The sequence below is a fragment of the Cervus canadensis genome, chromosome 2 (genome assembly GCF_019320065.1).
Source record: "Cervus canadensis isolate Bull #8, Minnesota chromosome 2, ASM1932006v1, whole genome shotgun sequence".
Classification (NCBI taxonomy): domain Eukaryota; kingdom Metazoa; phylum Chordata; class Mammalia; order Artiodactyla; family Cervidae; genus Cervus; species Cervus canadensis.
Genome location: NC_057387.1, coordinates 47986782 through 48000369, shown reverse-complemented (window position 1 = coordinate 48000369; position 13588 = coordinate 47986782). Strand labels below are relative to the sequence as shown.

Sequence of the window (13588 nt, the reverse complement as noted above, 5' to 3'; positions counted from 1 at the left end):
CAATGGGCGTCGTGGTGGCAATTGTGGGAAATGTAGTTCCAGGTAGGCAAGCTCGGACGCGCTCCCAGACCACAATCCCCGACAAGCCCCGCGCGTCCGGCGTCGATTCACGCTAAGGCTGCGCGGGGGGCTGGGCTGCGGGTGGGGAGGTGCGTTCCCAACGGTTCCCGCGGCGGTTCGAACTCGGCTCAACCGGGATTCTCTGGTTTCCCATAGTGTGTCTGGCGTTCGGCGCTTGGGGCCGGGGAGAGGGTCGCAGGTTTCCGAACGCAAAGGAGAGCGCGGCGTGCGCCGTCGTCGGTGGGTCTCTCTCACAGCTACGACTTGTGGTGAGCGACTGCCCCTGGAGGGTGGAAACTGGCCTACCTGAGGAGGTACAGGTCTTTCCCTCTCGGTTCCCTCAGATGCGTTTAATCTAGTCCTCGTCCTTGCTGCTCACGCTGCTCTGCAGGGTCGTATTTTAGTAGAAGAAAAATCGGGAAGGAAGTTGTTCATGTTTTCCTCCACTGCTTCCAGATGCACTAAGGACCAATTCTGTCAAATTGAGCATTCTTGATACAGAACAGTACTATATAAAGCCTTGAATGGCCTTCCAAAATGCGGAATCCTTTTCGACTACAGCCCATCTTTTTTACATACAGCGAGTATAATGAACACTTGTTCTTCGGTGTGATGTGTGTGCCTGTGTATACCTGCAAACGCATTGTAATTAAGGCCCAAAGCTGTCAGGGCCTGTAAGAAGCATGATGTGCTTTTCCACGTATGTACAGGCGATGAAGCTAGACTTTTATAACTAAGTTGAAGGGAGGAGAAATCTTTATTTGAGGATATTAAATGGCCCACTAGGAAAATGAAAATATATTTGCATATCAAACGTTTTCATTGATCCTTTAGAAGGGTGAGAGAATTCTTGGGTTAAAATTTACATAAACCTGATTTAGTTGAAACAAAATGGCATGTCAGAATTTGCCCAAATTTTCTTTATCCTTCTTCAAGCCTTCACCATCCTGTAGGTAACTAGAGTTGTTAGAAAAAAACAGTGGGGACCTGAACCATTGACTTTTGTTTGGTAGTTTTCTCATTTAAGCAGAAACAAATTTTTGGAAACAAAAGAGGAAAGAGGAAAGAAGTATTTTCTTTACTAAGATTCCATTGTATGTTATATAATTTCGTGCCACAGTTTATTCCAGTAAGATGAAAGTTTTCTTTTTAATCTTCCTACATCTGAGAAATTTTGAGCGTGGAATCAATTTGTTATTTTAGCTAGGTGAGGGGAAGGAAGAACAGTTTTGTAATCATCATTTAGTCACTGAAAATATTGGGTTACTATAAGTGCCTTACAGTCATGACTATAATACACAGGACTCCTAACCTTTTGGAGGTTGAAATGTCGTCAGAATTCTAGAAGGGTGATCAAAGAGAAGCTTCAATGACAAAGGTAAATGGGATCTGAAAGAGGAATGTAATTTAAAGATTATTCAGGAAGATGGAGTAGTAGAGATTATAAAGCTTTCATTTAAGTTGTATTATTAATAACATGTCTTAGTACACAATAATTATGAATATTAATTATTAGCAATAAAATGTATTTATCATGATTCTTTAATGTGCAAAGAGCTACTTAGTAGAGAATTTCACAACCCTTGAGATACCCATCAGTTGAAGAAACAAAAACTTTTCTTATTTTTTTTTTGTGAGTTAACCTGCTAAATGTCATTTTGATCTCTGTGGTTGTTATGTGAATGTTAGCATACCATTTTAAATTTTATCGCCATGGTGAATAGGAGAAGGGGATAACCTTTATTTGGTAATAAATTACCTTTAGGAAGATATGAATGTTATGATACCAATTTTGTCAGATGTTCAGAGCTTGTAACCTGATCAAGTTCAAACACTTCATATTGAAATTAATTTATAATAAGAAAACTGCAGTGTGACATAATTAAAAGATCTTTGTATCATGATGGCCTAGGTTCAAATCTGGTTTCACCATTTACAGTTTGTGTGACCTTTTAGTTATTTGGAGTAGGAAATGGCAACCCACTCCAGTATTTCTTGTCTGGAAAATTCCACAAACAGAGGAACCCGGCGGCCTACAGTCCATGGAGTTGGAAAGAGTCAGACGTGATTGAGCATGAGCACATGCAAGCAAGTTATTTGGCTCATTCTTAGTTTCTTCATCTTTAACATGAAATAAAAACAGTTTACACACTTGTTAGAAAGATTGAAGATGGTTAGAAAAGGGGAATTGTAATAAGTAGTCCCTGGCTTAAATGAAAAATTGATTCATTGAAATTTTGTTGAACTTTCCATTATGGCTTTACACTACGGAGAAATTGATTTTTGCTGGCTGTTTTGCTTTGTTGTAAATTACCATGAAAGATTTCACAACATTTGAAATAGAAAAATAATAACTCGAGTTAAGATTTATTAGTGTGAGAGAATTTTGACTGACATCACAGATTCTTTCAGGCAAGGTACAAGAAATTCATTTCTTTTTTTAAGAAATGGAATCTAGTTCATCAGACTTCTATAATAAAGATAATGAAGAAGAAAGTTTGCTGGCAAATGTTGCTTCCTTAAGACATGAACTGAAGATAACAGAATGGAGTTTGCAGAACTTAGGGGAAGAGTTATCTAGGTGAGTGAGTAAAATTATGTATAGAATTCTAACTAGGACTTTAACTGATGAATGTAAAATTTTTGAATATCATTATTGTTTGTTGTGTTTCTCGTGTGTCCAGAATAGGGAATAATGCTCCATAATTTAAAAAATAATGATTTTGAATATAGCTTTCGGTTTAGAAAGAGGAACAGAACTATTATAGAAGTATTTATAAATTAAGACCTTTAATATATTAGGACTCAGTATAAAATATATGTGTAAGCTTAACTAATCTTTTATTATGACTGTTTTTTGAATCTTAAGTAACTCTAGCATAGAGGCTCCAGAAACATAGAAACATAGATTGCTAGTTTTAAAACTAATTATGGTTTATTGAAAATTTTATTGAAATGCCTCAGGTTCCTTTCTGGAATCTGATTTCCAGCAATATTTCAGGTGCTTATCTATTTTCTTACTTAATATGTAGAAATTTAGAGTAAATACTTAAAAGTATCCAAGAACTAAAATTTATTTTTTCTTTTTTTTTCTAGTGTTAGTCCAAGTGAAAATTCTGATTATGCTCCTAATCTCTCAAGGTCTGAAAGACTCATTTTGGAAGATCTTTCTCACCCTAGCCATCTGGGACTTTTGAATTACTCATCTCATAAAAGAGTTTGTAAAATGCCCAATAGTGGTACTGATTTTCAAAAAAAGCCAAGAGATAAGGTTATCATTTTTAGACCTGCCTACTTAAAAGTAGTTTTAGACCTGTTTAAACTGTTAAACTTAAAAGAAAATACTTTTTCTCTGAGTTTTTTCTTCAAATGCCTAATTTATGTTTTCCATAGTCTTTTACTAGAGTGCTAATAAAGACTCTTTGAATTTAAGTGGCCTATAAGAGAGTAGCTATTTTGATGTATTACTCTATTTTAAAACTTCTATATTTATTTGCAATTAAATATCTTGTTTTCTCTGTAACCCCCTTGATTTTAGTACCATACCATGTACGTAATAGGTAATCATGGCTTATTAAGTGGTTGAAGTATATTGCTGTTTAGCCTGGGTCAGGTGCTCCATTCATTATATCTAAATTTTGTGGATGATGTTAGACATCTGTCCTGGTCTGAAACTCACTTTCTTCCTCTTTTTTATTCACTTGTATTCTCTATCTTCCTATGTGTCCTCCTCTTTCTTACTCAACCCTTTTATCTCCTTTTCCTCTATCTTCCTCCCACTTTTTATTACCCCACTGCCAGCATGCATATATACGTATGTTTACATATATACATCATAAACTTTTTTGATAGAAATTTGCTCTTCCCACTTAAGAAAGCTAGCAGTTGAGAGATTTTCTTTTAGTAAGGAAGCTGCTTGATGAAGCCATCTGAGCCTGCATTTTAGAAAATGAATTCAAATTCCCTGTCTACAATTTTATGTACTTTTGAAAAATTTGATGTGTATCCTAATTCAAATTGCTGACTTTTTATTGTATATATGCCTTCATTGAAATCATTGTGTTTTACCCTAAGCAAAATCAAAAGTTACATGACAAATTGAAAGGGGAAAACTATTGATAATGTCTATTAAAGACAAATGAAAGCTCTTTAATAATAAGAGCTCCTAGAAATAAGGAAAAATCATCAAACCAGTGGAAATATATGCAAAAGGCATGAATGGGAAGGGAAATTAAAACAAATAAAAAGAGTTCAATCTCAGTCATAAAAAGAGAAATTCAAAAAAAAAAAAAAAAAAAAAATTCAAAAAAAAAAAAAAAGAGAAATTCACTACCAGATTATTAAACATCCTGAATTTGGCACTGTATTTTGTGGGTGATATTAGGGGGAAATAGGCCTTCTCATGCAAAATGACATAGAAATGCAAAGTGACATAATCTCAGTGGAAAGACATTTGGTAGCATTTACCAAAACCACAAATTCGTTTACCTTTAACTTGGAAATCCTATTTCTGGAGAGCTACCTGCATAAGTATAAAATGAGGCCTTGTTTGTCATAACAAAAGACTAGAAATAGCTCAGTTGTCCAGTAATAGGGTATTGGTTGAATAAATATGCAATGAATACTGCAGTTAAGCGGGTAAAAAGAAAAAAGGAGTTTCTCACTGAATTGATTGTGCAGAGTTTGCCAGGATGTATTGTTGAAGTGAAAAACCATATTTACTATTGTAGTTTTGCATAAGAGCTGTTGTGGGGGATGGGTAATTTGTATTGTTTGTGTATGTATATGGAAGCACTAGAAGACTAGATTTAAGATCCTAACTTAATTAATGACTCGCCTATAGAAGGAGTTTCCTGTTTTCGGCTGTCAAATTTGTGTTATTCAAAAATTTATAAGTAAGAAACTTGTAAAGATGGTTACCTATTTACTAAACATGGGAATGATACTTCTGTATGTATTCTTTTTTTATATAGTTCTGACTTTTGAATTATATAAATACATTACTTATTCAAAAAATAAAATTAAATCATGTTTTGGAAACCTCAACTAATGAAAATTAAAATACTTTATTATAAAATATATATTCAAAAAAGTATAATAGAAATATATGTACAGTTAACAGTGGCTCAGTAGTAAAGAATCTGCCTGCAATGCAGAAGCCGCAGGAGACATGAGTTCCATCCTTGGGTTGGGAGGATCCCCTGGAGCAGGGCATGGCAACCCACTCCAGTATTCTTGCCTGGAGAATCCCATGTACAGAAGAGCCTGGCGGGTTACAGTTCATAGGGTCTCAAAGAGTAGGATTCAGCTGAAGTAACTGAGCATGCAAAGAATAATTTATCTATTTTGTTGTTTGTGGGCATTTCAGTTCTTACCATTTTTATATAATCTTCAGGTACAAAAGTACAAAAGTTTCTATCAGATTTATACGCAGGAGTAATACTGTTGAGTCTTAGCGTGTTCAACTTTACTGGATGATACCAAGAAGTTTTCCAAAGTGTACCACTGTTTTACAAGCCAAATGTATTTACTTACTTGTTCACCATCTGCTGAGGAGAGAGTGCTGATTGTCTCACATATCTTCACCAACACTAAGTATCTTCACCTATTTTTCTGAGCTACTTAGTCATTTTATTGATAATTGTTCATTGTACTATATATAATACTTAGTGAAGTAATTCTAAATAGATTGTTCTTTTTCATTTTTCAGATGTCTTTTTCATCTTCTACCCCTGTGGATCAGGAAATCAGAAGTCTTCGAGAGAAACTTAATAAACTTAGGCAACAGAATGCCTGTTTAGTTTCACAGAATCATTCTTTAATGACTAAAATAGAATCTGTCCACTTTGAATTGACACAGTCAAGAGCAAAAGTATGTTTCTTGAAATGGTGACTATGCCAACAGAAAAGAATCATCTTAAGATTTGTAATTGGAAAAATATTCCTTGTATTACCTTAATGTGTTACATATAATGATTTTTATTGTAATATATCAACCTATTATAGAATTAATTTTATATGAATTTAATATTTGAAAATTATTTAGAGGAACTAGTATAATCTATGCATTTAGATAAGTCAGAGCTTTTTAAAATTCTTAAGATTACCAATTTGTGTGGTTTTGCTTCTTGTACAAAGAAAATATATAGCTTACTTATCTTCCTCTTTAAAATAATACATCCTCATTGTTGAAAACTTCAAAAATAGAGAAAAGAAAAGGGAGAAAGATAACCCAGTTTCCACCGTCTAGAAACTACTTTATTGGTTTATCATATAATTGAATATTACACATTTGAATAGTTTTGTTTTTTCCTGTGTTTTATACTTCTTACATAGTCTAAGCGTTTTTTGGTGCCTTTACTTAGCTTTTCCAACAACCATTTTTTATGGTAGCGTTAATGTTTTCTTATGTGAGTATACCATAAGTTAATAACTCTCCTGTTTAAGTGGTTTCCTTTATTTTTCAGTGTAATTGATATTGTACAAAAAAATTAGAAGAAACAAAAGAGTTCAGTAATAGAGGCATGGTAAATGCATATATATACTTATATATATATGCATACAAATAATTAATTGCTACCAAGCTTACTTCTGTTACTTAAGGTAAAAGCATATATCAGTGTATCAGTATTACAATATATTAATATATCATTACTAAAACATATCTATATATGAGTACTAAAATGCACAGTTTTTTCCTTTCATGGGACTTTGTAAAGTTTAGATGATATTTGTAGAGGCACTTAGAGTGGTATCTGTACAGTCAGCACTCAGAAACTTACCTGAAATATTTAGTAGCAGAAACAAACACACAGTAACTAATCTGTTTTGTTTTTTATAAAATGAGCCTATTTGTCTATATGTTTATATTTTAGTACATGTATATATATATACATATAATATATATAAGGAAAGAAAGGCTGTGCTATAACTCTGGGAACTATTAGAGCATCATAGTGAGCCTTTGACTGTTTTTTAGACATAATTGTTTTAAGTAGTACAGTTATGGGAGGTCTTTATTTTTCTTTTGTTCTTTTCAAACAAAACAAAGTACACTATTGTGCTTAAGGAGAAAAATGCTGTAGTGAACATAAAACTTTTGGTGTTTGGGATTATTTCTGGGATCAATTTCCAGAATGGTCAAATCACGCGGAAAGAGTTTTTTCAGGCGTTTACTGCACTCTCTCTACATTCAATAGTCTACTGATTAAAAAAAACCAAAAAACTATAATTTTTAATTTCTTTGAAGCAAAAATATCTTGTTTTTCTTGATTTCTCATGAGATTTACCTTCTCAGTGCATTTACCATTTCTTTTGATGTGTCTGTTTATTATATTTTAATTTTTTAGTCCCCTATAGATTCTTTTTAAAGTAATAGAGGCTTAATTATTTGAAGTCTTAGAGATATTAAAAGAGTTTTACTAATAACTACTGAACTATTAACATTTTGTTCCTTTCTTTGAGCATATAAATACACCAATGGCAGTAAGATATTTGTATTTTATGTACTTCTCAGGTTTTCTTTTTGTAAGAACTGGGGTATTTTGGCTTATTGAATTTTATTTTATTTCATTTTGGCGATGCTGGATCTCCACTGGGGTGTCCTTCTCTTGTTTGAAGAGCATGGGCTCAGTAGTTCTGGCGCTTGGGCTCTCCATGTGTGGCATGTGGGCTTAGTTGCCTCACAGCATGTGGAATCTTGGTTCCCTGATCAGAATTCGAACCTGTGTACCCTGCATTGGAAGGTAGATTCTTAACTATTGGATCACCATCTCAGCATTTTCTAAATTGCTTAATAAAATATTTTTTAGGGAGGTTGCCTTTTCCAGGGCAGGTCTCAGCTTTGATGTTGCATATGTGCCGCTTTTGGAAATCTTTTGCTGAAATTCCTCTTTGTACTGGGCAACATATTCATAATTTACCTTTTAGCAAAGTCTGTATAGTAGTTATAGTTCTGGAGCTTGATATCTTGTCCTTTCTGGGCTATCCTTCAGGCCTGCTGTCCAGCTGTCTTCCTGGGACTTCTCTTTGATGTTCTTCCAGGTTGGGTCTACGGTTTCCTGGATCTCATGTTGACTTTTTTCGTTTACTCTTTCTTTAGTTGAAGCATATTTTCCAGTAGCTTCCTTGCCTGTTTGAAATGTCTTAATTTCTCCCCAACACTTGATTGAATTTTAGAATGAAAATTATTTTCCTTCAGAGGTTTTAGGACACTGCTTTCTTGTCTTATATCCTCTAGTGTGTGTCTGGAATGTTTAATTCCATTGTGAATTACATTTCCTAGCATATAATAGGATTTCCCTGGTGGCTCAGATGGTAAAGCGTCTGCCTACAATGCGGGAGATCCAGGTTCGGTCCCTGGGTCGGGAAGATCCTCTGGAGAAGGAAATGGCAATCCACTCCAGTACTCTTGCCTGGAAAACCCCATGGATGGAGGAGTGTGGTAGGCACATGGAGTTGCAAAGAGTATATTTTTCATTTGTTTTTCCATTTATGATAGCTTTTAGTATTTTCCTTCTTTCCACGGTGTTTTAAAATTTCATAGTGATTTACCTTTGAGTAGGCCTTTGGTATTTATTGTACTGGTTACATAAAGATTCTTCTGGTTGAAATCTTGTGTCCTTTGGTCCCTGAAATTTTTCTTATGTAATCTTGATTATTTCCTTCCCTTTGCTTTCTTTCTTCTGTCTTTCCTAACCTGATTGGTCCTTTAAATCTTTGAAGTTTTTGCCTGGTATTTTCCATCTCTTTGTCTTCCTGTGATACTTTTTCAGAGATTTCCTTAACGTTGTCATCCTATTGAATCTTTTATTTTGGCTGTCATAATTTTTCATTTTCTAGAACTTTTCATGTTCTGTAATTGTTTTGTATTGGCAATATCCTCTCATTGCTCTCTCAATGATTTGTGTGTGTGTGTATGTATGTATGTATTTGCCTTGTTTCTGCCAGTTGCTTTTAACTTTTGTTTTGACCTCTCAGATGTTGGTGTTCTGGCTATTTGTATCTAAGAGAAGGCACTTAAATGCTGTTTGGAAACTCTCTCTGCAAAGTTGAGATTTGCTGTCCACTGAGCTTCATTTGTTGGTAATGGTTGAGGAGGTGGCTCTTTTGTTGGGAGCCATGTCCCTTCTCCCATTCAGTATCCATATATGAGGTCTTTTACTTTGAAGTTCTTGAGTTTCTGCAGCAAAGAATCCTTTGATTTCTTGCCTGTGAGGTAGCCCCAGATGAGGTGGGATAGGAGGCTAGAAGCTGACTGTTCTGTATTGATCTCTTTGTTTTTTAAGTCTACCTCATCTCTGCTCATCATTCCACAAAATGTTTCAAGAGTCCCAAATGTTTCCTGTTCAGTTTCTCTAGATTCGTAAACTGTCTGTCTCTCTTCTTAAGTGGAAGGCTCTTGGTGACTCTTTTGACTCCTGGTGTTCTGAGCATGAGAAAAGGAGGGACTTATCAAAGAGATCTTGAACTGTGTTCCCAGTTTTCTCTTCTAGATCTCACCCCTGTCTTGCGCTATATAACTCATGCTTCCTTTTTCTGGGGATATTTAGTGTTCTTTTCCAGACACCATTTAGGTTGTTGATTTCCATCATCTTGCGCTCTTCATAGTCCAAGTCGTATTTTCTAGATTTTCTCTATAATCATGTTTTCTAAATTTAGGCTTTAAAAAGAGTCAATAAGTATTTTTATGTAATTTTAAATGATTCGATCTTTGACATTTAATTTTCTGATTTATGTGAAATTAATCTTTTTAGTTAGTGTCAGTAGAGATTCTCTTTTATTTTCCCTAAGTAGTTAACCAGTTATGATACTAAGTTGAGGATAATGGGAGGATCTTACATGAGACTGGCTTGTGATGATGACATGCCGATGTAAGTTGATAGACAAGATGAGTTTCATAATTGAAGGTTGACTGGGGAGTTCTATTGAATTTCCATCAGATGGTAAGAGAAACTAAGGAGCAAATAGATTAATTTATTTTGTAAAGACAGTGCTCTGAAAGTTGTTTTTTGTTTTAGGTTTCTATGCTTGAATCTGCTCAAAAACAGGCAGCCAATGTACCAATCTTAGAAGAACAGATTATAAATTTGGAAGCAGAAGTTTCAGCCCAAGATAAAGTTTTGAGGTAAGATTTACAGCTTTTTTTTTTTTTTTTTTTAAAAACACATTTCATTGATTAGAATGTAACATCATGTGAATGCGTGAATCTCATCCATATTTTCACCTGAGAAGTTGCTAACAATGTCTGTTTTTATCATATGAAATCTCATGTTGTTGTTTAGTTGCTAAGTCCTGTCGACTCTTTGCAATGCCATGAACTATAACCCACCAGGCTCCTCTGTCCATGGGATTTCCCAGGCAAGGGTACTGGAGTATGTTGCTGTTTGCTTCCCTAGGGGATCTTCCCCACACAGGGATCAAACCTGTGTTTCTTGCATTGCGGGTGGATTCTTGACCACTGAGCCACCTGAGAAGTCCACTTACGGCTTTCAAATACTATTTTCAACTTTTATTTTTGACATATCTTGTTAAATTTTGACCCCCACCCAGGCTTCCCTGGTGGCTTAGATGGTAAAGAGTCTACCTGCAGTGCAGGAGACCCAGATTCAATCCCTGCATCAGGAAGATCCCTGGAGAAGGAAATGGCAACCCACTTCAGTATTCATGCCTGGAAAATCCCATGGACGGAGGAGCCTGGCAGGCTGCACCCCATGGGTTTGCAAAGAGTCAGACATGACTGAAGTGACTTAGCATGCACACACAGATAGACTGTCTCAGAACTTGATGAATCTGTTTTCAATTTATCATAATTCTTTGCTGCAGGATACATGCGGTTTTATGGCAGCCAAAAAAGACTAAATCTAAGCTGAGATATTTAATTATATGTTTTCATTAATATGAACTAGTTTGCTTATTGTCCCATGTAGTTATGCTCACTTCTTTGATGGGAATTCAAAGAAATACAAGGAATCAGGCGCTTTATAATTTGTCTTCTTTTTCTGCTTTGAATACATGAGAAATACATGCATATTAAATAGCATATTGTTCCATTTTAGTGATTCTCAAAGATTAATTCTGGGACCAGCAGTATGAGCATAATCTGGAAACATGTAAGAAATGCAAATCTCAGTTCTGGTCTCAGACTTTCTGAATCACAGACTCTGGGAGTTGGGACCCAGCAGTCTATATTTTAACAAGTCCTATAGATGATTCTGATGCACACTAAAATCATCTCTCATGACCATCAGAATTTTGTAATTTTCTTAGTAATACATATATTATGTTTATTCCTAAGGTATTTTATATTTTGGTTGTGAATTTGTTCTTTTTTTTTTTTTAGCCATGTGGCATGTGAGATCTTAGTTCCCTGACCTGGGATTGAACTCAGGCCCTTGGGAATGAGAGTGCAGAGTCCTAACCACTGAACTGCCTGGCAATTCCCAATTTGTTCTCATTCTGTTCATTGATAGTATATAGGAAGGCTGCTGCTTTTTGTATAATACTATAATTATTTTTGTAATTGGACTATTTCTCATACCTTTAATAAATTCTGATTTTTATTTTCATTCTCCAGGGATTTTCCAGGTAGCTAATGATATTATCAGCAAAAAAAGAATTTTGTCTTTTCTTTTCTGAAATTTATACTTGGTATTTTTTCATTTTTGCTTTTTGCAGTGTCAGAAAAATCATTGGATTATGGTGGTGATAATAGTCATCCTTATCTTCTGAAATATACCTAATGCTTCTAGGTATTATCAAATAGGATATCAGCTTTTATTTCAGATACATTTATCATTTGATGGCAGCATCCTTTTATTCCTTGTTAAACCTCATAGTACACTAGTGATGTATAAACCTTTTCTCTGCCTCATGTTAAATATTTGTTTCTCTTAACTCAGTGATTTAAAATAATGGAATTCCTGACGCTGAACTGTTGTTGCATACCTGAAATAATCTCTTCAACAGCCTTTAAAAGTATCTTTATTTTATAGAGAGGCAGAAGATAAATTAGAGCAGAGTCAGAAAATGGTAATTGAAAAAGAACAGAGTTTGCAGAAGTCCCAAGAGGAATGTATAAGGTTGAAGGTGGACTTACTTGAACAAAGTAAACAAGGAAAGAGGTATGTGTTTTTAAAGGAAATAATTGTATTTCTAGGGGAAAAACAAAGAATATAGTACCTATTTAAAATTCTGCATAGTTTCTGAAGTAAAAAAAATTTCAGAAATTTGTCAGTGGAAAATTTAATGTTTTTTGTCCTTTAAAAATTTTTGATGAAAATTTTCATGAGTAGACTTTATATGTTATTGGCATTTTGAATTGGGATTAATTCCTTAAAGCCTGATAATGACTATCAATGAAATGGCATTTACATATTTCTTAAATAAAATTCATAAGAAAGTGGTTTGGTCTTCCTTTAGAAATAGATAAGTAATGTGAAAATATCTATTTTGTATAAGCCATGTCTTTTTTTTAAAGCCGTTATCTTAAGATAAAGTTTTCTAGATAACTGACCACATAATTATTAACTTTGAATGTTAATTAACTTTTAAACTAATAAAGATAAAAGCTTTTTAGTTTAATGAGATTTTACCATATAATGTCATTGTAACAGTTTTTACACAGGGTAAAATCATAATCTGCATTTTTATCATCTTTGGCAACAAAAATATGTTTTAAAATTTCATCCTATGATATAAGTAATGTTATGAAGAAAGTGTTTTTGAAAAGTTGTCATAAATAGATAAATATTTGTTTGCATGTGCATTTAAATTTCTAAAAACTGCTCAAAACCTATCTATGTCGTTTTTCATTAAAATGAGTTTGGAAGAATATTTTCTCAGCAGTGTTTGGTTAGTATAGTTCAAGTTACAGTATATATTTGGTAGGCGTTATTACTCAGTGAAAATGTTTAGGTTCTGGAGTCAAACCAGCCTCAATGACCCTCAATGACTTTGTTACCTTGAAGAAACTATTTAACCTTCTTGAACCTCAGTTTGTTCATATTAAGTCAAGATGATATTGTCTTGATGAAGGATAAGTGAAAGAAGAACTGTAAGGTGCTTCATAAATAATAAACACTAACCAATGTAGCTGTTGTAAATATAAACTATGTGGTCAAATATTCTGAAAATCAGACTTGACTTACTCAGATGAACTTTTTGTATGTAGATATTTAACAAGATAATACATGAAGACTGGCCTTATAATATAGCTAAGAAAAAGTACAGAAAGAGTAACTAGTTCTCTGTAGAACTTAGATAGAGATGGTTTTTTATGGAAGGGGATTTTTTTGTTTTTGGTTGTACTGGTTCTTCGTTGCTCACACGGGCTTTCTCTTTTTAGAGAGAGAGGGGCTGGCTGCTCTCTAGTTGTGTAAGCTTCTCATTGTGGTGCCTTCTCTTATTGTTGAGAACAGGCTCTGTGTGCATGGGCTTCAGTAATTGTGGCTCACAGGCCCAGGTACTCCCCAGCACGTGAAATCTTCCCAGACCAGGGATCAGTCAAACCTGTGTCCCCCACGTTGCA

At 34.4% G+C, this 13588-nt stretch overlaps 1 protein-coding gene across 6 annotated transcripts in view; it reads left to right on the top strand.

Moving 5' to 3' along the window:
* The first annotated feature begins 106 nt into the window (after window positions 1-106).
* Window positions 107-13588, top strand: part of CCDC18 (coiled-coil domain containing 18) — a 126814-nt gene continuing 113332 nt past the window's right edge. Inside the window, exons 1-7 of one of the 6 annotated variants that reach the window (XM_043460615.1) lie at window positions 107-300; window positions 1363-1438; window positions 2506-2641; window positions 3157-3331; window positions 5771-5932; window positions 10080-10186; window positions 12054-12182. In XM_043460615.1, coding sequence (XP_043316550.1) covers window positions 2508-2641; window positions 3157-3331; window positions 5771-5932; window positions 10080-10186; window positions 12054-12182 — 707 coding nt within the window. In that variant the 5' untranslated portion in view covers window positions 107-300; window positions 1363-1438; window positions 2506-2507. Of the gene's footprint in view, window positions 375-1362; window positions 1439-2505; window positions 2642-3156; window positions 3332-5770; window positions 5933-10079; window positions 10187-12053; window positions 12183-13588 lie in introns of all 6 variants that reach the window. The other 5 variants (XM_043460613.1, XM_043460614.1, XM_043460617.1 and 2 more) reach the window with 5 other exon arrangements.